This window comes from Nymphaea colorata, chromosome 6, assembly GCF_008831285.2.
Source record: "Nymphaea colorata isolate Beijing-Zhang1983 chromosome 6, ASM883128v2, whole genome shotgun sequence".
In the NCBI taxonomy this organism is placed as follows: Eukaryota; Viridiplantae; Streptophyta; class Magnoliopsida; order Nymphaeales; family Nymphaeaceae; genus Nymphaea; species Nymphaea colorata.
Window position 1 is genome coordinate 24,406,132 of NC_045143.1, and position 23,695 is coordinate 24,429,826.

At 38.5% G+C, this 23,695-nt stretch overlaps 2 protein-coding genes across 11 annotated transcripts in view; one reads left to right on the forward strand and one right to left on the reverse strand.

The window, feature by feature from the left end:
* Positions 1-1,621: 1,621 nt before the first annotated feature.
* LOC126410174 (uncharacterized) lies at positions 1,622-11,443 on the reverse strand. Of its 7 annotated transcripts, XM_050078451.1 has the most exons (5): positions 11,094-11,443; positions 10,786-10,993; positions 10,319-10,682; positions 7,708-9,711; positions 7,116-7,621 (listed from the first exon to the last, which is right to left on the reverse strand). In XM_050078451.1, the coding sequence occupies exons 3-5, from the start codon at positions 10,390-10,392 to the stop codon at positions 7,447-7,449; spliced, it is 2,253 nt and encodes a 750-aa protein (XP_049934408.1). In that variant the 5' UTR covers positions 10,393-10,682; positions 10,786-10,993; positions 11,094-11,443; the 3' UTR covers positions 7,116-7,446. The 7 variants fall into 7 exon arrangements, 2 of the variants coding, with proteins under 2 accessions (XP_049934408.1, XP_049934409.1); XR_007573703.1 differs by lacking the exons at positions 7,116-7,621; positions 7,708-9,711 and adding an exon at positions 1,622-1,840; XR_007573705.1 differs by lacking the exons at positions 7,116-7,621; positions 7,708-9,711 and adding an exon at positions 1,999-4,159.
* A 2,363-nt stretch (positions 11,444-13,806) lies between these two features.
* LOC116255744 (pumilio homolog 23) overlaps positions 13,807-23,695 on the forward strand; it is a 39,268-nt gene continuing 29,379 nt past the window's right edge. For 3 of the 4 annotated variants that reach the window (XR_007573707.1, XR_007573708.1, XM_031631695.2), the window contains exons 1-5: positions 13,810-14,240; positions 17,946-18,309; positions 18,410-18,715; positions 19,612-19,782; positions 20,651-20,794. Coding sequence is in view for 2 of the 4 variants with exons in the window: in XM_031631695.2 (XP_031487555.1) it covers positions 14,008-14,240; positions 17,946-18,309; positions 18,410-18,715; positions 19,612-19,782; positions 20,651-20,794 (1,218 nt within the window). In the remaining 2 variants the exon portion in view is untranslated. Of the gene's footprint in view, positions 14,241-17,945; positions 18,310-18,409; positions 18,716-19,611; positions 19,783-20,650; positions 20,795-23,695 lie in introns of all 4 variants that reach the window. The other variant, XM_050078453.1, reaches the window with a different exon arrangement.

Consider the following 23,695-nt stretch of genomic DNA (forward strand, 5'->3'; position numbering starts at 1 on the left):
ATCTATCTTGTATTAGATCGTCGTTCACCCATATATAAGGTGACGAGACTCTTTTTATAGTTCAATTGATTGTTGAAAAATGTTAAAATGCTGTCTTTATTGCTCCTTTTTTTTTTTACTTTTGAAAATTCCTTTACTTCTTTTAGTTTTTTGTCCTTCCTCGTACATACCGCATAACAGTAGCTGATAAAACAGAAAAGGTTCTGTGTCTGCAACCTGGAGCTTGCATCACAGCTGCAGAGCTTAATTCTAGTATTTGATGAATCCAATGATTAGAGCTTAAGATGATATCCAAACCGTAAGTCAAGACTTCATGGCGAGTGAAGCATGGTTGAGGATTTGGCTGGTCTTTGTTTTTTTCTTCTACCGAAAACTGTTTGTCGATGTAGTTGAGCAAAACTCATTGTCCATCTTTACTAGAAAACAGGACAAAATTGACAATTCTTTTCAGAACACAAGGGATCAAAATGTTGAAGACGATATCTCTGACATCCATACTTAGGTCTGATCATGGAAACCTTTACTATGATGTGTTTAGTGGTTTAAAGAGAAATCGTCAAACAAAAGATCACATGTAAATGAAGACCAGTAACTTGTATCTGTAAAGCATGTGGAAGTAACGTTAAACTGTATTACGGATGATGGAGTGTGTGTATACAATTACGGATGTCAGTGGATCAAATTTACTCCATCATATCTGATTTTTTGGTATATTTTCAGATTTGAATGCAGATGAAAAAAACTCTATACAATATCTGATTCCAACTTTCAAAACCATATCCAGTTCAATCTGAATCTGACTTTTAAATCAAAATTCGGATTTGAATCTGCATCAAACTTTCAAAACCAAATCCAGTTACGATCCAAATCTGATATTCAAATTGAAATCTATTTCCAATTTGAATCCAACTTTTAAATTCAAAAATCAGATTAAAATCCGATCTGACTTGCTAATTCATTGTCCCATTTCAATCAGAATCCAAGTTTTGTATTCAAAACCTGATTTTGATTAGAAGACTTTCAAATTTGATATCCAAATCTAACTTTTAAATTACTAAACAAATTCTACCACTTGACAGGTCAAGAAAGGCCCTATTAGGCAATACCTAAGACATTGTCTCTACAATAACTGCACATGCTTCACACCAAAGCATCATATATTTGGGAAAATCATCCCATGACCGAAATATGAAAATCATATGCCCCAATGACACGATCTAGTCCAAGGATACTTTAACCATCTAAAAATAACTTGTCATTGTTCTATTGAAGACTGACTAGCGAGATAATCCAAGCCAACAAGAACGTTAATTACCAATGGTTTTCTTTTCTTTAAACGCCCAAAGCATAAAGGCGAGCCACCCCATAGACTTCCTATAAGTTTCCATTAAATGAATATCTAGCCATCTGCAAAAAACTATATAGTCTGAAGCCTTTGGTGCCTCAATTCATGGACTTCAGAATCACAACATTCATTGAGTCTTCAGTCACTTGAGGTTGTCAAAAAAAACTTGATTGAATCTCTCTGGAAGAACTTAAGATTGATATAAGACAAATTTCATAATCAGTTATAAGTTTGTAACTATGAGTATGACCCCTTGCAAAAGTGGGATCTTTAAAAAAAAAATTGCATAACAAACACATATAAACCAGAATATCTCAGTAAAAGCAACCTTTAACAAATGAACTATAACCTTTAACAAATGAACTATCTAAATGCAACAGGATCAGCATTTCAATTACAAACAGCATAAGGTATTACCAACCAAGGCTCAGTTGGTGTATTACAGCATTGTCTATCAGATCCAATGATGTGAGGATTTAGTATTCATTCTGATTTCTGCAGATTCAATCTAACACATCAGTAGCTTTCCAAGGCATGCATGGAAGATGGATAGATTCAAACTAAAGTAAACACCACATTTTAGTTTAATTGACAGTAACTTTGACAAATTCATACTGCTGTCACAAGTTTGCCTTGTTTCCCCAAAAAACACATTAAAAACAGTAAAAATAAGAAGAACAAATTACAGAAAAAATGCTTAACATTTGGGAAATAACAAATTACAGTTCAACTTGTAAAAGATAACTAATAAGCATTCAACTTTTGAGAGAACTTCACAATGAGTTGTCTGCCAAAACAAAACATAGTGGACCAAGATCTTTCGGCACAAAGTGTTTTTGAAGGAACAACTTTGCATCAGAAATTTCTTGATCGGAGTCGCCTGTCAGGATAATATCATCAAGCATAAACCACTAGAACGGTTATACCCCTGGAAGTCTTCTTGATAAACAAAGAATGATCAAGAGGAGATCTCGCAAAGCCACACTTTGAGACTACCTTAGAGAATTTGTGAAACCACGCACGAGGACTCTGCTTGAGTCCATAGATAGCTTCCTTCAGTTTGCACACTTTTCCACACTCTCCCTGTCGTTCAAACCCTGGGGGTTGTTGCATATAGGCAGTCTTATCAAGATCACCATACAAAAAGGCATTTTTGACATCAAGCTGATACATGTGTCAGTCATGATGTACAGCCACTGAAATGATAAGACGAATGGTTCCCAACCGAGCAACTGGAGAGAAGGTCTCAAAGAAATCCACCCTGTAAATCTGTGTGTAGCCCTTAGCAACCAACCGAGCTTTGTATCGTTCCACAGAACCATCAGAATTATATTTCACTGTGAATACCCACTTAGAGCCAATAATGTCACAATCAAAAGGAGGATCAACAAGTTCCCAGGTGTCTCGCTGAACTAATGCATCCATCTCATCTTGCATAGTCTGCCTCCACGGGGTATCTAATAAAGCCTGCTGATGACACGTAGGAACTACATGAGTAGTTAGAGCTTGAATAAACTGTTGCATACTTTTACCAACACCATCAGTAGACACAAAATGAGATATAGGATGCAGAGTACATTATCACTTGCCTTTGCGATGAGCAATAGGTAAGTCTTGACAGGGATCAGACGGACTAAGGCTACTCACTTCAGATGAACTTACCTCCTGAGAAGCGGTTGGCGAAGGATCCTGAAAAGGGTCCTGTCGACGTGTGTAGACTAGCGGAGGATCACGAAACTTGGACACTACAGCCGGAGATTCAAAAGGGAATGACTCCAAAGGAATAGGAGGAATAGGTAGTGGGTCTGATGACCGTGGCATCTCAATAGAGATAGGAGTGGAGCTATAATAAGGTTGAGACTCAAAGAATGTGACATCCGCACTGATATATTCTTTTTGAGTCAAGGGATCAAAGCATTTGTAGCCTTTATGGTTTCTGGAGTAGCGAATAAAGATACATTTAATGGCTTGGGCCCCCAATTTATTACGTGTGGGTCCAAGTATGTGAACAAAGCATGTGCAACCAAATACTTTGGGAGCTACTGGAAACAAGGGTCTTTGTGGGTGCACAAGTTTAATGGGAACCTGGTTGTCAATGGATGATGAGGGTAAACGATTGGTCAAATAACAAGCAGTGAGAACGGAATCTCCCAAAAAATATGAAGGTAGATTAGTATGAAGCATAAGGGAACTAGCCACATTTAAAAGTTGGCGATGTTTTCGCTCAGCTATTCCATTTTGCTAGGAGGTATGGGGACATGTAAACTGAGGAGAAATGCCATTATCAGAGTAAAACTTCATTAAGGTAGATGCCTTGAACTCAAGAGCATTATCAGTGTGAATGCTTTTAACAAGAATACCAAATTGGGTCTTTATTTCAATAATAAGGTTTTTAAGAGTACATACGACTTCAGACCTTTCCTTCAGAAGGAAAACCCAAGTGACTCGAGAATAATCATCAACAATGACAAAGAAATAACGAAATCTTGACCTACTAGCAACTCTGCTAAGACCCCACACATCAACATGAAGAAGATCAAATAGTTCACAACTGGACCTACTAAGACTCGATGAATAACTGCTACGGGTGTGTTTGCCAAGTTGACAGGCTTCACATTGGAACGACTCTAGTATTGAAAGATGTGGAAGAAGATAACGGAGCTTGGAGACAGATGGATGACCAAGTCTGAGATGCCACTAGAAGGAGGAGGACAACATGGTGATCGATGATGCTGCAATACCCACTGGATCCGACAGGAAGTAGATGCCCCCTTTCTCATAGCCTCCACCTATCGTCTTCCCAGTTTGCAAGTCCTGAAATGAACATAAACCAGAGTCAAACGTAACACGACAGTGTAAATCATTAATCAATTGACCAACCGATAACAGATTTGTGGGAAACTTAGGAGCATATAACACATTGGGAATAGTCATAGACTGAGAAATCTCGATATCTCCATAACCCATAATAGGTGACTATCTACCATCTGCAAGTCTCATATGACGTGTCTGAGGTAATGAGTGTAACACAGTAAACATAGAAGGTTTACTACAAAAGTGTCTTGATGTCCCTGAATCAATAATCCAAGTAGTACCTGTATCATGTGGGATAGTATCAACGGACATAGCGCTGTCGATCATGACTGTGGAGGCCGACGGCTGAGTAGATCTGTGTACTAGGAAGTCCTCATACTATGACTTGTTGATACTCACAGTCACTGTCTCAGGGTGAGAAGAAGATAAAGACCCGTCTATAACTGATGACGCTGCCTGGATAGATCCAATAGGAGACTGTAAAGAGTTCTTGCCCTGCTTAGGTGTAACATTTCTTTCTAGGGAAGCAGCGGAAGGACGACCATGTTTATCCCAACATCTATCTTCCAAATGCCCTATTTTCTCACAATAGGTGCACTGAAATCTCCCCCGACCTCCTCCTAACCCTCGACCTATTCCTCTCCCCCTTAATGAACTGCGTCCACGACCACCTGAGGCTACCAAGGCAGAGGCATGGATATCACAGGCGGAGAAAGGGTCACAACAAGGCGGTTGAGTCTGTTGTAGGCTTCAGATAGGTCGGGGATTTCTGCTCCAGTCAACATTTGCACCTTTGCTACTGCATATTCAGGAGAGAGACCCTACAGAAACTTCGCAACCATAGTCTGTTCACCATGAGTCTTATGACATATTGGACATGGGGGACGTAAAGCTTTAAGTCGTTCATAGATCGACTTGAGGGAAGCGAAATACTGAGCAAGACTCTGGTCACCCTGTTGCAAATTAAGTAATTCCTCCTCCACCTGCAATATCGTGCTAACATTCTTGTCATTCGAGTAAGTTTGTTTCAAAAAATCTCACATTTATTTGGCAGATGTATAGAATGCAATAGTAGAAGTAATCTGTGATTGCACGCTATTCATGATCCAAGACATGACAATATTATTATCTTCCTTCCATAAAACATACTTCCCACTTTTTTCCACAGGCTCATCTTCTTCTATAACATGCTCCTTCTGATGTCCAATCACAGACATTATAAACACACGAGACCAAATCTCATAGTTAGACTCATTTAACTTTACAGTAGAACCATAAGAGTTGGAATTCCTCCACTTTTAACCTCATGAGAGAAATCAGTTTTGGGATTTTCAGCCATCGCAAAACAGTCAACAAAAGATCAACCACCACCAACCCACAACAATAACAATATATATATCTATAGAAAATGCGACTGGTCGGCAATAATGAAAGTCCAACACCACACAACAGAGGTAAACACTATCAAGCAGTACGCAACACTTCTCCCAAACAAATTACGAACAACCAGATAGTAGAATTGAATATTATCGTGAGGAGAAAGCAGCCATTCTTAAGAAAAATTACCTCCATAGTAGACCCACGACTGAGGAATGTTGTAACAATGTTATCCACCTACTAACATAAACCTCACGACAGCAGAAACCAATCCAGAACTGCTAGATTCTGCGATTACACCTGCTAGTTGCTGATTTCTGCTATTTAGGAGACAGAAAATTGAAACTGTTGTTGTTTTCAGTCTCCTATCGACGGAATCTTTGCTTTATGCTGCCTTCAAAAAGTTGAAAACTGTTGTTGATTTCAGAAGACTGTTGATTTCTGCATATTACAGCAGAACGGAATCTTTGCTTTATGCTGCCTTCAAAAAGTTGAAAACTGTTGTTGATTTCAGAAGACTGTTGATTTCTGCATATTACAGCATACTATTGATTTCAAAGACTGTTGCTGGCCCACGTACAAACTTTCAGACGATTGCTGCTGATTTCTGCATATTACAAATTTACAGCAGACTTGTTGTCGCTCTGTTTTTAGTCGTCCACCTACGATCAGCAGAGCACCATCCACGATGACAACAAGGTTGAAACAGCCTTCACGATCAGCAAATCAACTCTGCTCCACATGCCAAACGTTGCTCGACACGATCTGATGTTTTCATACCAAACAGCAGGCACAAGCCCCACTTAAGGATCTGATCACATAGGCGTGATCAGTCCTTCTCCACGCAGCATACCCAACTTTTATCTCTTTTATTACCTCCCTATTGGTGGGTAAGAAGAGATGAAGATGGGTGACGGGAAGAGTAAAGAAGAAAAAAGTCGCCGGAGAAAGGAGGTCGCCAGAAGAGAAGGTCGTCGGAAAACTTACTTGACTGTTGCCGCAGGAGACTGCTCTGGTACCATGCTGCAGCCGTGAGTCTTGGAGAGAGAAAAGTTATCTTTATGTTAACCTTAATCTCCATTATAAAAGATATTAGGGTAGAATAAGAATTTACAGATTACATCAATGAAAAAATAGGGAAAATATGGAATTTACAAATTACATCAATGAAAAATAGGGAAAATATTAAAGAGGTCTTATAACTCTTTAATATTACGAAGAGCTACTTAGAAACATAAACTCTTTTAATTCAACAGTTTCCAAATGATATTTGTAATTTTTCAATATAAAATCTTTCAAACCAAAATGGTTTATACTCTTAAATGATTCTTTTCTCAAAAATTTAAAACATCAAATTTTCAACATTTTCTCCAAACACCACACCACATTTAGAATGAAAAAGATGTTTAAGCAAAACTGAATTGCACCAAGAATAAGCATACCCCTTGGATTGGTTACCCCTAACAAATGTATCAGGAATGGTCAATCCTCGTACCGACGGCCTTTCTTTCTCATTTCAAAAATCAAAGTAAATTTTGAGAATGCAAATAACCTCGCATGGCATAGTAGCCCTAAAAAAATTATGACACATACATACAAAAAACATAATATAAACAATTTGGGCTATTGTTATTACTAGTACTAATCTATGTCACACGGATACGGGTACGGGTATCCTATGGATACGGGTACGGGTACGGGGACACGACATTTTCAAAATTTTAGGATACGCGGATACGGCGAATATTATATTCAAAAAAATTAAAAATGATAATAAAGAAAGTCTCAAACAAAACATTGTTCATCACCAATCTCAAAAGTGATAACTACTAAGACATAAGGAAGAAAGTCTCAAAGAAAGTTACAAAACATTATTCATCAATCATCACAAAACATTGTTCATCATCATTCTAGTCATCATCAATGCCCAAATCATCGTTCTCCCCAATCTCCTCTTCTTCCACAATAGAAGATGTTGAGGGAATACAAGGTTCTTCGAATCTTGAATTAACAACTTCAAGTTCATTCTCTTGTTCTAAGTTAAAGTCGTCAACATTCACGTCCCAATATTTAGTTTCTCCTTCCCTACAAGACAAAAAAATTGTAATTATTATGATGTTAGCGAATAAGAAGAGAAACATCTAAATCAATAAATCATATACTTAATTTACCTATATTCTTCTTTGTTCCGTGATAGAAGCCGAAGGTTAGAATGCACATAAACCAGATTTTCTGCACGTTTGCTTGTGAGATTATTTCGTTTTATAGTGTGGATTTGTGAATATGTACTCCAATTTCTCTCACTGCATGAAGATGTAGCAGGTTGAACTAGCAATCTGAAAGCAAGGTATTGAAGAGTAGGATAAGCAGTTCCATGTTTAATCCACCAAGATAAAGATGGATAATTATCTTTGTCTACAGTTGCACCTACATCTTCTCCAATTCCAGTAGAAAACCTTTCAAACTCATCATTAGCTCGGCGATTTTGATGTACATCAATGAAAATCCTATTAATACATGCTACTCTGTTTGTTGATAATTCTAGATCCAGATGTGGTGGGGTTCTTCCAACACCCCCTGTAAGCCACTTTTTTCCATAATATTTAGGATTTAATGTATGTGCCATGCATTGAAGAGGATTGCTACTTTTATCCCATCTTGCAATCAATATTCTATGCACATGATCAAAAAATGCTGAATCTTCAAGTGCAATACTTTTTTTTTCATGCTTAAAAATAACCTCTTGGATTTTTTCAATCATAGTGTCCCACATCTCATACACACAGTGCAACGTTGAATTATCACAATCAAGAACTCTCAACATCTCCCAGATCGGCTCTGTGAATGCAAGAAAATAAAAGATTTGATCCCACCACTTGTCTTCAAGAATCATTCCTTTGATTGCTTGAGCTTTGTCATCATCATCAGCACGGTAGAAACTCCAATCATCATCAGTCACCATACTGATCAATGCACTTTTCACCCTTTTTATCCTTTTGACCATAACAATTAGAGATGCAAAACGTGTCTCTGCAACTCTTAATAATTTTAGATCAGAATGCTTGTTATAAATGGAAAGTGCATGTTGATGATTTACTATGAAATTTCTGATGTTCCTCACATCCTTTTCCAAGTCTTCAATCCACGAACATAATTCATAAGCATGAGGATCTTGCTCTTTACTTGGTGGATTGCATATACTCTTTAGAGCCAAATTTAAACTATGAACTGCACAAGAAGTCCAAAAGATATGAGGGTACTCCTTTTCTATCGCAATACCAGCTGCTCTACATACAGGTGCATTGTCTGTAATTAGCTGAACAACGTTTTCTTTTCCCACTTCTTCAATTATTTCCATAAACAATCCTTTCAGATACTCAGCACTTTTGTATTCACCAGATGCATCTATTGCTTTCAAGAAAATTGGTCCATTTGCTGAAGTTGCAATGAAATTAATAAGAGGGCGTCGTTGCAAATCTGTCCAGCCATCAGAAACAATAGAAACTCCGTGTTGATCCCAAGTGAACTTTTGAGACTCTAACAATTTGTTCACTCGAGTCATCTGTTGTTCTAGTAGTACAGTGCGAAGCCTTTCAGAACTAGGGGGAACATACCCAGTCAAGTTAGAATTTGCAATAGATGTAACTAAGTCTCTCCAATATGGACTTCTAGCTACATTAAATGGTATGCAATTAGCATAGAAAAATGTCGCCACTTTTAGATCTAATTCTCGCCGTCCTTGTAAACTAAATGAATCCTTAATTGATTTCTGATGAACATCAACAACTTTTCTTTTTTTGGTAGGATTATGAATATCATCATGTAAAATTGAAGCAATGTCAATGAAACCAGATCCAGATGATGTGCTTTTCTTATTCTCAAAGGCTTTTTGTTCTTTCTTCAACTGAGCCAAAGTCTCGTTAGTGATTTTCTTACATGGTTGAATTCCTTTTTGACTGATTTTTAATAGATGTGCTTTCACTCTTGTATATGATCCATTGAACTGTCCTTCACAAAAATTACACCTAAAAAAAGCATTTCCACCGCCTCCAGGAGGTTTCCCCATTAGATTCACGTATGACCATAATGGTGGCTGAGGTGTAGCTGATCCAGAACCACAACTTGTAGGTTGAGAGTCTTGAGACTGAGACACTGTTTTTCCTTTGCTCGCCATACTAGATTAAACATAATAAAAAACGGAAAAAACGTATAATGAACATAAAATTTATGAAATAAAACAATACAACAAATGACAAAGTATAAACATGCACTGCAGTCACAAAACTTCAGATATTCAGAAGCAGAACGAAGGCTGAATAGTGAACAGGAACATCCAAGAATTGTAAATGATAGTACTGCCAGACTGAATAGTGAACAGGAACAGAAGCAGTTCGTTAAAGCCTAAAACTAAAAGAAACATGAACAATAGCGAAGGCTGAAGTGAATAGATTAGTGAACAGTGAACAAGAACATTCACGAATGGTAAATTATATGTTAATGTCATCTAGATATCACGTATTCATCATTGTCTAGCATCATGAACAACAGCTAAGGCAAAATCCCCAAATCGGTTATACACCCAAAACGGCAAAATCCCCAAATCCCAAAATCAAACAAAAACAAGAAAACATCGCACATAGCATTGAAGAATATGATTCTAAACCGTCCAATCTTCAAACCAAAACATCCCCAAATCAGATTTTAATACCCAATGTAAAAAATCCCCAAATAAAAGTTGAAACCCTAACTTCTATTATCGAAAATAATCGACAAAACACCTACCTGCCTGTCGCTGGCTGCCGCCGGACGCCACCGGAAGTCGCCGTCGATCGCCGGAGCTCGCCGTCGCCCGCCATTGGCTTACTGTGCTGCCAGCCTGCTGCGTTAGCCGTGGAGGGTAAACGAAGGTCGAGCGTCGAGGGTAGATGTTAGTGCGTAAAACAAAACGCGGGTTAAAAAATCAGTTATACAAGTAGTTTGGATCGGGTCTGACCCAGACCCGATCCAAAACGTATCCAGCCGTATCGCCGTGTCGGGATCCCCGTGTCCGCGTGTCGACACCGGTACTCGACCCAGTCTGCCGTATCCGTGTGACATAGGTACTAATACTAGTATGAGGAGAAGCCGCAATATTCAGTTTGGCAACCTTCAGATCAATGAAAGAAAGGACAACTATATGACCTTTTTATATTGAGATGCAACAATAGATAGAAGTAGAAATGGAAGCAGAATATCTCTTTTGGCCATACCTTTTCCCAAATCCCAAAACGGTGGAGCAGGATAGAGACGATGGGTGAAATGAGAGTCTGAGAGAGAGAGAATGCATGTGTCAGAGGGAGGAAGGCATACATAACAGCGGCAGTTCGGGGGAGCCTTAGAAGCAATGCTCCAGCAGGGAAGACTGAAGACATAGACGAATGGCAGTGCTACTGTGCAGAGCCCTGAAGCCATAGGGTGCTGCGTTCATTTGAAACCAACAGAGGGCACTATCATAGTGTGAGAAAGAATCAAAGAGAGGCCACTACAATGGCCAATAAGTCAGATGTGAGAGACATACCAGTGGCAAGAGAAGACACAAGGGCTCGACAACCCTCCCTCCACCCTCTCCTCCACTCCTTATCTGTACAGCTAAAGAGTTGTCGACTGGATGCCGAATATTATCCCAACACCCCCTTTTCCTTTTGATTCTGAGAGACAGGGGTCTGATGGCATACACATCACATGATCAGCCATCTCCATGGTCTGCGATGGTTCTCTCTTTCGACTAGTGACCTATGGCAGCAGCAAGAATAGGAAGTGTAGTCGGCGAAGCAAAAGCCTTCTACCAAAAAGGGAGATGAAAGTTGGCTTGAGGGAACTGGAAGGGTGGTTGACATGAGAGAGACAGAGCAGATGGAAAGAAATGGATTGACCACCCAGTGAACAGTGAAGTGTTTTTACCCTAAACCAATGAACCGATTTATGTCATTTAACTGGTTTTAATTAAGGAGTCGGGTTAAACGAGTTGAGTTCTGGCAGCTCAATCTCGACTTGTTATCATTTCAAGTTTAAGTGTAAGCTGGAACCCAACTCATTTGAGCTGACTTTTTTTAGGTGAGTGCGAGTTGAGACTGAGTTGGCAGCCCTAATGCAATGGGGTGAGGGATCAACGTTAATATTACCCACCAATGCTACCAAGATAGTGCCACTAGCATTCCCCTATTTTCTTGTAATAAATGCCAATGTGTACATGTTTTATAATGTATATGCTCTATAACATGCCTTCAATATTATAAAGTACACTTGCAATAAAAATTCATATGGTGTCATCATCAGAAATACATGCATTTATTCCAAAGAGAGTTGGAAAAAATCAAGTGGAAATCCAGCATCATGTTAATATGTAGTCAATAAGCGAGAATAGTGATAGGAAAACTTCTAAATTCAAATTGGAAAGATGATGTGCATATGTTCTTATCTAATCATAACCAATAGGTGAATTAACTGGCAATGTTGATACCATATTGAAGGACATTTACAAACGAATTTCTTAAGCCAAAAGGTGGTCATCAGAATATGCTCTTCACAACAATGAACAATAGAAACCACTTATATAGAAAAAAATAAGGATGATAAACAATGGTGAAATATGTGTCTTCGTTGATTACTTGCAGAAGGAATCAAGTAAAGACGTTGGTTTCTACATGCGATGCACTTAGATGAAGATTGAGATTACCATATATGTTTTAAGCATATTTGTGGTCAAGAGTAGACTATAAATATTTCTACAATGTCTTTGTTCTTGACACGATAATAAACATCAATATCCATCTATGGTCATTTGCTAGTTTGTAGGCATTAACCATCCCTCATGGAGTTGCAAGTTTGGAGGCATACTTTTATACTACTAGACTATGAAAACATTTGAGCGCTTGTTTAAAGTCTTTATAGAAGCGAAGCAATGAATGGGAAGCATCCTCATGTAGTACTAAAAGGTGTTGACAAACTATGAAAGTTTTTAGAATAGAAGCGACATACTTAGTTGAAAGCCATGCTTTGAGAACAGTTTTAAATGGTGCATACTTTAGTGCAATGACGATTACACTTTGACTTGCATGGAAATAGCTGGTTTGTCAAGTTATTTGTGTGTATGGTAAGGGGGCTTTGCATTCTTGGCCATTGATCATTGGTAAAACACTTGTCACTGCCAGAGATGAAAATGGGGTATACGCCATCAAAGATGGAGAGAGAAGCACTAAAGGAACACAATGTTGGGAAGCCATGAAACCTACTAGAATGCAGGGTTGAGAATTATGCACTGCCAGTTACCGACCTAAGATTTAGAACCTTTTCACCACCAGAGGGAGAGGGATGTAACACCAGAGCTGGAGGGGAAGTACAGGGTCACTACCAGAGCACAAGGTTCCATGGTATCACACCGCTGAAGTAGAGGGTCGCTACAAGAGCACCACCACTTAGTAATCTCTAGTCTTACCTACAGTTGTCTCCACAAATTCAACAGAAGGAAAGAGGGATAGAGGAGAAGGGAAGAGGGAGAGAGGAGAGGGAATAATTAGTTGCAGGGAGAAATCATTCTCCACATACTTGTTTCATGATAAACCAAGAATGTTGCAGAACATGTACGCCTTTTATATGAGGGGTCCTCAAGTTTTGCTCGCTCCACGTGTTATGTGTCAAACGTTTGTTTGAAATTTGGTTAAATGGATTGGGTGCTTTTAATTTCATAGTGTTCTACACCAATCAAACGAGCCCTACAAATCATGATGGTAGCTGGCTGGAGGGGGAAGGGGTAAAATCATCTACAACAATTTGACACTTGAATTGTATTTCAAATTTCATAAGTAGGGGTTGCATGTGTGGAGCACTCATATACAGGTTCTTCAAATCTATGCATCCTTATATGAAAGCACATTTGTGAGTGTCTTATGAATCTACTCTAAAAATTAAAGAAGAGAATGTTTATGAAACAATGAATCTACTCTAAAAATTAGAGAAGAGAAGGTTTATGAAGCAATGCTACTAATGTCTAACAATCCTTCTATTCTATTTTGAAGCAGCTTCATGATATATTTACAAAGTATCTTCGCTCCCAAGCTCCCAAACTACCTCACTAAAACTCATATAAAGGGACATGACGTGGCAGGAATGAAGGGCGAATCAATTTATCGTAAGTTCGGCACTTAATCACCCGTGCAGGAGGGTAAAATTGTCCTTCAATAATTGAAAACCTAACTGTCCGTACCCGTAGGTTCCAGCGGTCGGCCACAGAATCATCCTTCAAATTTCGCGCGACAAGCGGCATGCATCATCGTCCTTCGAGTCTCGCCGTCTAACGAAGGAAGGCGGTCAGGATGGGGTCGTGGTCGGCAGGGAGACGTCCGAGCATTGGTTTAAGGTCAAGCATTTAAACTCCTTCCATGAATCATATACAGAAACAGTAAAAACTGTTGCGAGGAGGTAAGTACAAGGTTATGGCGTGCCATGGATCGAAGGTTCTGCAGAGTGGGCGCCGGAGAGAAGCTGGTTCCGACGACGACGTTCATCGAAGAACGAGAACACGAGGCGGCAAGAAGGGTAAGCATGGGAAAGGGGAGCGCAGAGAAAGGGACCAACAAGGTCGAAGGGCTTCATCGGGAGGAACCTCGAGGCAGAACCTATCTTTTCGCAACCCAGAAGCACAGTCACAAGAAATCACCGATCTCAGGTTGTTCTTATGGTTACATGGTGCTTTTATTTTACTTTCTTTCTTTTTTGTACCAGCCGTCCTTCTTTCTGCTGCAAATCCTCTGTCGCCATTCTATTGCATCCAGTTTCCGTGTACAGGGGGCTGCACGATTCCAATGGTCGTGCGTCGAGTTGTACTACTTCTAAGCTGTTTGGGTTTCCGAACTGTCCTTTGGCTTTACCCTAAGTGGGGGCAGGGAAACCTTTTTTTGATTAGGAGAAAGTGCTTTTGGGGTTCCGAATAAGAATTCACTTGTCGATAAAGGAAGAGAACATGAGAGATTTAATGGACGAACAGTGAATGTAACTTATTTGCTTGATGTGTTACATTCTTCGCTGAGAGGTGCCTATTATAAGGCTCTGAGCCCTGAGGATACCAAAGGTGTCTCTGGTTCTCTAATTTTTAATTCTCTTGATTTCGTGAGCACTACGCGTTATGATGCGTCTTTTTGGTTGGATCCATCCTGCAATGTATTTGATACAATATAGTGGACTTCTTAATATCTTGAAGAAGGATTGCAAGAATACACAGGTAGTTTTGAGTTTGCTGGCCCCTTGGATTTGTAGTATTAAGTATACTACTCCTTCAACCACTTTCACGAATCGCATTTTCTAGAAAATCTAGTGAAATCTTAAAAATCCTTTTTCCCCTCACGAACGTACTAGCGTACACATTATGTGCAAAATGAAAGAAATAAAAAATAAAAAGTATAATGCATGAATGTGCACGTATGGTTATGTACCTACGAGTTACACAAACATGTATACTTGCATGAAGGTTCTCAAACCCAATAACTTTTCAATTTCATAAACAATTAAGTAATTTTATTCTTTTAGAATAATCAGCTTAAAGAAATAAAAAGTAAAAAGTATAATGCATGAATGTGCACGTATGGTTATGTACCTACGAGTTACACAAACATGTATACTTGCATGAAGGTTCTCAAACCCAATAACTTTTCAATTTCATAAACAATTAAGTAATTTTATTCTTTTAGAATAATCAGCTTATTCTTCAATGCACGGAAGCTCTACTCAAGAGCATCTATCCTCTCAAGTTTTACTCCCTTCCATAGTGACTTAGTCATGGGCAGAGCTATTTGTGAGAACCCTTAGATGAATCTCTTGTAGGGTGTGGTTGATAGCCTCAGATGTAAGATCTAAGGCTGATCTGCTGTGAGAAAAAAAGGATTAGAGATCCTCATTTTATAGCCAAAACATCAGATCTGACATCAGATGGGAGGAGGGTTTGATCTTAAATCCATGGATCTGAAATTGTCAATGATCTCAAATCACCTCGCATCTCAGATCTGGTGCTATCAAATGCCCTGTAATGTCGTACAAGACCTAAGAGGCTGTTACCTCGGTAGGTGTAGTAGGTGTCTTCCATCATTGAACTACTTCTACCTAGACTAGAGCGACTGAAACACCTTGGCCAGAGATAATATGCCCCAAAAAGCTGATTTCTTCAAGCTAGACCTCACACTTGGTGAACTTGGCATACTATTTGTGTTACCTGAAAGTGCGTAGCACTATCTGCAGATGTCTTGCATGCACTAAATGATTAGATGAGTAAATCAGCTTGTCATCAAAAAACACAATTACAAACTGATCTAAATAGTCCTTCACAGCTGGTGCATTGAATAAAATTGCTTAGTTGTTTATGAAGTTGAAAGGTTACTGGGTTTGAGAACCTCCATGACTAGTTGAGCATATGGTTCATGTACAACTTTATTTCTTTTTTATGGTGCTTTACTTATGTCTACGTGCATATATACATGTTTGTGTAACTTGTAGGTATATAACCATATGTGCACTGCCGGATGCCAGATGTTGCCAGATGGCTTGAAATTTGTCACTAAAATAAAAAGTCATTACTCTGGGATTTTATGACGATGGTTTATTGTTGCTTTAGTGATGGTTTATACGTAGTCCTTTTAGTAATGAATTAAAATTTAGCTATTCAACATTTGACAACAGACTATATATATTATATATATATATATAGACAGACAAATACAAACAAGATGAGACTGGATTTTCAATTCCATTTTCTTCCTTCGGATTGGTGGAGAGGAGGGCTCCATAAAGGTACAATGAAAAAGAAGAAGAGAGAAAAGTATGACAGAGAAGAGAGAGAAACAAGGGTGTGAAAAACCAGTCCAAAATGGGACTATGTGACTGCATTCCCCATATATGCCAAATGATTTTAAATCATTTGTTACATTACTTTTGGCACCTTAAATATTGTGTTTCTATACCTCATTGTTGATTTTCTTTTAGTCAACTGACTTAGGCTAATTAACCTCAACAAGTGTTGATTAGTGGTTTTTTAGAGCCTTAACCAATCTGTTTCTGTTTCCAATTTTGGCAACTCAGACCACCGAAGACCTTCCAGTGACTGCCAGTAACATTCCTGCAAGATTCTTTCTTCTGATTTTTTGTTAATTGTTTCACTCATAGGCTGAATATACTCACCTAAGGGTTTCGTTACAGAGAAAAACCCTTTTTTTGAGGTTTCTTCTTGCTTTTAGATTTTTAGGTGAGGGTATTGTTTTTCCATTTTTAGCTGTTTAAAATATGAAAACCTTTGTTTCTTTTCTTTCTATTGTTTTTTATCATTTACATATGAACTTCTACTATGTTGTTTTGCTAAAATCTCATGCATGACATTGACGGCAGATATATGTTCTCTATCCCTCTACCCATATTTTTTGAAATTGCTGTTTCTTACCTTCCATACCTGCACCTATGTGACATAGATAGTTTTGAGCCTCCATTGTGTGATGAACGTAATGTATGGGTTCATGCTTGTATTGAATGAGGACCATCTCTCTCTCTCTCTCTCTCTGTGTGTGTGTGTGTGTGTGTGTGTGTGTGTGTGTGAGTGTGTGTGTGATCACCATGAATTCCTCTGTTGAAGGCATTTATATTTTTCTCCTGATTTTCAAATGGCTGAAGTTTCCACGTTTCTTCCATGACATTGTTGGTAAGAATATGAGAGTTTTAGTTTTTAACTGCATGCTGTGCTGTTTCTTATTTAAAATTTGAAGCAGTTTCATTTGTGCAATTTCATGATAAGATATAGTTTGTTAGGAATTGTGATTCAGAATTTGATGTCTGGTATTTCCAATAGATAAATTTTAAAATCTAGTATACTTTCCCAGATCTTGAAATACCAGTGGGAACTGTACTTCTTTAGAACCTTTAAAAATATAATTTTTCAGAACTCAAGGGGCAAAACAGATGAAGGTAAGTTTCCAGTTACACACCCAACAGGTTCAGGATTCTGGCATAACTTTGTCTTGTTTGGATGAGAATAACTCAAAGATGCTATTGCATTTGTTACAGATCATTCTTTGTGACTGAGATTCTCACCTGAAAAAGTTTGCTTCCTGGCCATTATAGGTAGATGTAGAATTTTTAAAATTTGTTCTGGAAAATGGCTTTTTCTGCATCGTGTGTTAGGGACATTAATCTTAGAATTGTTTAGAGTCTCTAGGCAACTAAAGAAACAAAAGTTGCTTCAATATCCTTTTTATGTATACTGAATTGGCATCACATTCATACTGGCCTGCTCTTCATCTAAGAAAAGAGATGAAACGTTTTCAGCTTTGCTGCAATTATGCAGTTTGAGCCTTTGAGGTTGAATGAACAGTTTTTTTGCTTTCAAAATTTGATGCAGAAAGAAGGTTGATTCTGATACAGTAAAGTATTTCTCTGAGATTGGTTCTCTTCTTGAAGGGAGTGAAATGGACTTTGAGCAAATAAGTGCAATCTGTAGTAATGCCCTAGAAGAAACAAGGGGTAAGGAATTGCAGCTTGCCTCTGATAAGATTCTTAGCCGAGTGGTAGAAAGGCTGCTTGAAAATAGTAGCCTAGGTGAACTATGTGGTTTTCTTCGAAGCTGTGCCCCACATTTCCCAGACATTGCAGTGGACCAGGCAGGTTCACATGTTGCCGAGACTGCTCTGAAATCTTTGTCTAATTTTCTTCATGATGAAGATTGTTATTCTGCTGTTGAGCACACATTAGCTAAGGTCTGCCAGGTGTGTAATCTTCACCAGCTATGCTGTACATGACATTGATCTAGTTGCCAAAGAAATCGTCTTCATAATTGTGACATGTTTGTTTTGTTGGTTCCTTCAGGAGGTTGCTGCAGTTTCTGGGCGCATAATGCTTAGCAGCTATGGCTCACATGTCTTTAGAAGTCTTCTTTGTGTGTGTAAAGGAACAAAGTTGGATGATTCAGAAAAAATTCATGTGTTAAAGCGCACCTCTAGTCTAGCAGAACGCTTGAGTGTTAAGTCAGTTCGGTTGGCAGGGAACTATCTCACTCAAGATCGTCAGGGATTTCCTGAATTGTTCAAATGTTTAATAGGAGGAATCTTGGGATATGCAAGAGATAATATTGCAGACCTGCAAGTTAGTAGTTACAGTAGTCTCGTGCTCCAGGTATGATTTTCTAGTGCTGGTAAAATTCATTTCATTTGCAATAACATATTATGCACATGTACTCCAACCTGTGCATAGGAACCTGTACCACATAAAGTCCAAATGAAATGCACATTCCTACCAGTAATTTCCCCCTTTCTGGGATAAAAGGGATACAATATACTAATGCTGCCTTTTTGAGCTTGCTTTAATAAAGTAAACAACCTTGCTTTTCCCTGTGTCAATAACTGTGTTCAACAAAACGGTTACTTTGCTGCAGACACAAGTCCGCATTCAGGCCTATTTAAACTGAGTTGATCCATGGACATGGCAGGTGGTCATTTGGATCTAACACAAGAATGAGAAGGAGACTAAAATTCCGCTCTTTCAATGCCTGCTCTCCTCCATATGTGTGTGTGTGTGTGAGAGAGAGAGAGAGAGAGAGAGAGAGAGAGAGTACTGTTGGTGTAGTCATGTTATTGTCAAAGAGAAGATGAGAAGAAGAGGTATGAGAGTTGGAAGCAAGATGGATGAACCTTCCTTCTGAGGTCATTCAGTATAAAAAAAAGAATTAAGTCTAGATCAGTCAGAATTATCCAAAGCCATACTTGGATGAAGTAAAAAAAAGGTGCATGCTGTACTTGGTTAAAATAGCAGTATCAGGGCCCTGTACAAGACTGTACCCATTTCCTAGAATGTCAAAGTGGGCATATTCACTTTTTAAATGAGTTCATGTGACATAGGTATCACAAAATAAATTAGCTAGCAAGGGTGAGCCATTCTCTCAATGAAAACCAAAATAATTCACTTTCTTATATTAGATTATTATTTTATTTTCTTCCGTATTTATCCCTGTGAGTGGTTCTATGTCATTTTAAGATCTATAACATGGTTTTTCATTGCATATTCTCTTGAAGACCATGTTGAAGTTACTAGCAGGAGATGATCAAGAGCTTTTCAATGTAATCCCTATCCTCCTCGGATGCAATCATTCTAGTGCTGCTAAAGATGAAGAATACCTGGAAACTGCAAAAATCCATGAAATCTTGGTTTTACTTAAAGATACTGCCTTCAGCCATTTAATGGAGGTAATTTCCATCCTTTAAATTGTATAATAGCCTATGTCATAGGGGTGCCGGTGCGGGATGCGGCAAGTTTCGAAAAAAAATTGGGTGCGGGTGCAGTGAGAGCATATATATATATATATATATATATATATGTATATGTTATTTGTTATTTGTTATATAAGTAATTTTATTTGTCTATATTTTTAAACTTTTTTTTATCAAGGTTACCTTAATCTCATACAAAATCAAAGTTTTATTAAATAAAATAAGGGGGGAGAAAGAAAAGAGGGAAAAAGAAGAGATAGGAGAAGGAAAAAAATGAAAAAAAAAAACAAGAGAAAAGAAAAATGGGTGTGGTCAGCAACACCCAATTTGGTTTGACCGAGTCGGGTGCCGTGTTGGGCCGCACCTGCACCTGCATCGGTGCGGGTGAGCCACTATAGTTGGCACACCCGTATGACTTAGATGATAGCTTGTCATATAGAACCATGAGGTATGAAAGCATTCTTTCTGCTCATTTACTTATTAAAAGCATGCTGCCTTCAGCCATTAATGCAGATATTTTTCCATTTCTTTGTGTAATTTTTTTTGTACAATTTGAGATGCAGCTGTTATAGATACATGCTATGTTGCTAAAGCAGAGCTGAAGGGACAAATACATTCTTCTTTCTTTTCTTGTTAAGACATCTCCCTTGCAATTGTGCTATCGTTCTGTCATTCTGCTTTTCCTTCCTTTTTGAAAATTGTGATGAACTAAAAGAACTTAACATTGATAAGTGATATGCAGTCTTAATATGCTGCCTAGGTTTTGGTACATTGAGATATATGGCAATTAAAAGTTATTTGGCATGTAAGCAAATTATTGACAGTTAAGTTTGCATTGTTGCAGGTTATCCTTGAAGTGGCGCCTGACACTTTATACAATGAAATTTTTCTGAGAGTTTTCAGAGGCTCCTTATTCGAAATATCCTCCCATAACAGTAGCAATTTTGTCAGTCAGGCATTATTGTCTTCTGTAAGACATGAAGATCAAGTATGTGTTAATAATCTGTTCCTAAGCTGATATTTACGTCTGGTTTCATTGTGCGTGCAGGTTTTTTTTTGAATTTCAAGATTAAGTAATTTTTGTTAGCGTATGGGGATCGGGTCTGTTCCGATCCATTCTCTTTATATCCACACGCCTAAGGATACTAGGCGGTGGCTCTCTTGTAATATTTTATATTTTTCTGTACAAATCTATTGTAACCTAATTAGGGTTATTGATTAATTAAAAGATTAACGCAGGGCTGTGTTAAGTTGGCTGCTCCCTTTCCTCCATCGCGCTCTTTCATCCTCTCTTTTCAATATACCTGATTTGCAAAATGGAGAGACGAGTTCTTTGTGAAGATTCTTACATGGTATCAGAGCCAGGTTGCATCGTCCTCCAGTGAGTGATTTTACTTTGATGTGATTAGCCCTAATCTGCCCTAAATTCTTTCTTTTCTAGCATGGTTATCCCTCTTTTCAGTTTCTGCCCTAAATCTTGCGTGATTTGCCCTAATCGATTTGTCCTAATCGATTTGTCCTAATTGTTTTGCCCTAATTTCTGTCGCTGCCCTAAATCCTGCTCTTGTGGTCTGCCCTAATCATCTTTATTCAATTATGGATCAGCCGACTCCCTCTCTGTTGAATTCACACCCTTTTCTGTTTATGTCAAGAGTGCTCGAACCAAGAAGACATTCGTTGAGGGCACTCGCAAAGGAGAGATGTATGTCCTTGAAGAAGCTCCACAGATGTCAAAACCTCACCCTTCCGATTCATGTTTTCCAAGTCATAGTGAAGTCAATGTCGCAGAGTATAATAAGCCATCCATTTGGCATGGTCGGTTAGCTCATTTTTGTCAATCTTTTGTTCGAAGTTTTGTTGCAGACGAGCTCTTAGATAAGTCCAGTCTGAGTTCAGTCAGTGAGTCCAGCATGTGCTCGAGTTGTCATATCTGTAAGAGCCATGTAAGTCCAGTCTGAGTTCAGTAAGTCCAGTCTGAGTTCAGTCAGTGAGTCCAGCATGTGCTCGAGTTGTCATATCTGTAAGAGCCATGTCCTTCCCTTTCCATTAATAAATAAAAGAGCTTCAAAGGCTTTTGACACCATATATTCCGATGTTTGGGGGCCTGCTCCGGTTTCTTCTTCTTCAAGGAGTAGATACTATGTCATTTTTGTTGATTCATATTCTCGATATACTTGGATCCATTTCATGAAACACAAATCAGAAGTTTTTCGCTTATTCACTCAATTTCATGCCTTGGTTTGAAATAAATACTCCAGTAATATTGTGCATTTTCAATGTGATGGTGGTGGTGAATTTATTTCTAATGAATTTACTGAGTACTTACTAGATAATGAGATCACTAGACAAATTTCATGTCCGCATACACCTCAGCAAAACGGAATTGCTGAAAGGAAACATAGGCATATTGTTGAAAGTGATGCATGAAATAGACTTACCTATGACATTGTGGACCGAGGCTTTCCATACGGTTGTCCATGTTATAAACCGATTGCCATTGGCCTTGTTTGATGGAAAATCACCATTTTTTCTCTTACATCAAGAACAGCCACGTTATGAGGAGTTGCATGTTTTTGGATGTGTGTGCTATATGCATGTTGATGTTTCCTTGCGAAACAAATTTCAAGATCGTGCTGTCTTATGCAGACTTATAGGGTATGCAGAAAATTACAAGGGTTATAGGTGTTACAACCCTAAAACTGGGCGTGTACATATTTCACAGCATGTTGTCTTTGATGAAAGCAGGTTACAGGATCCCAAGGCTACTTCTGTGACACTCAAGGACAAAAATGAAGTTTATGATACTTGGCTTCATGCTGAAATCTTAAGACAAGGGGCAAAAATGTTGACTGAGCACAAGGAGCAAGTTGTTAATGAGCCCGAGACACCTGTAAGTAGTTCCTTGAGCAGCACTACTTCCTTGGATAGCATGCCTTCATCTTCTCAGCCCAATGAGCCACCTATACATAATCGGTTCTCAGGCCTGGTGTATTTTAGGCGATCAGTTCCTACTGCAGTTCCATGCCAATCACAATGCGTGCGACATCCTATTGATAGATGGGTGAGCTATAACAATTTTTCTTTGGATTTTCAGTTGTTTATGACAGAAGTCAGCAAAAAGGTGGAACCAAAATTTTATCACCATGCGAGTAAGAAAAAATGTTGGGTTGAAGCTATGAATGAGGAAATGGCAGCCTTGCATGAATGTCAGACTTGACAGATTGTCCCTCGTCCAGCTGATAAGAATGTTGTGGGATCCAAATGAGTTTATAAACTGAAATATAAGCCAGATGGTAGCATTGATCGGTATAAAGCACGACTTGTGGCGCGCGGTTTCACTCAACAATATGGGGAAGATTATGATGAAACATTTAGTCCAGTCATCAAGATGAGAACAATCTGTGTGATTATTTCTCTTGCAGTCTCGTATGGATGGCCTCTTTATCAGTTAGATATCAAAAATGCTTTTCTTCATGGATTCTTAAGGAAGAGTATACATGGAGCAACCTCCCGGCTATACTACTCATGATCCTCAAAAATGGGTTTGCAAATTACACAAGTTTCTATATGGGTTGAAGCAAGCTTCTAGATCATGGTTTGATCGTTTTTCTCATCATATACAAAAAGTTGGTTGTCTCCTAAGCTCTCTCGATCACTCTTTGTTTATCTATCATACTGGAGAAGCTACCACCTGGTTACTTATCTATGTTGATGATATTGTTATAACTGGGAATTCTTCTTCACATATATCTTATGTTAAAGGTATGTTGAAGCAAGAATTCAAGATGAAGGATCTAGGTGAATTACGATATTTTTTGGGTGTTGAACTTGACAGGACGAATGATAGTTTGACTCTTACACAACACAAGTATACCCTTGATGTTTTGGA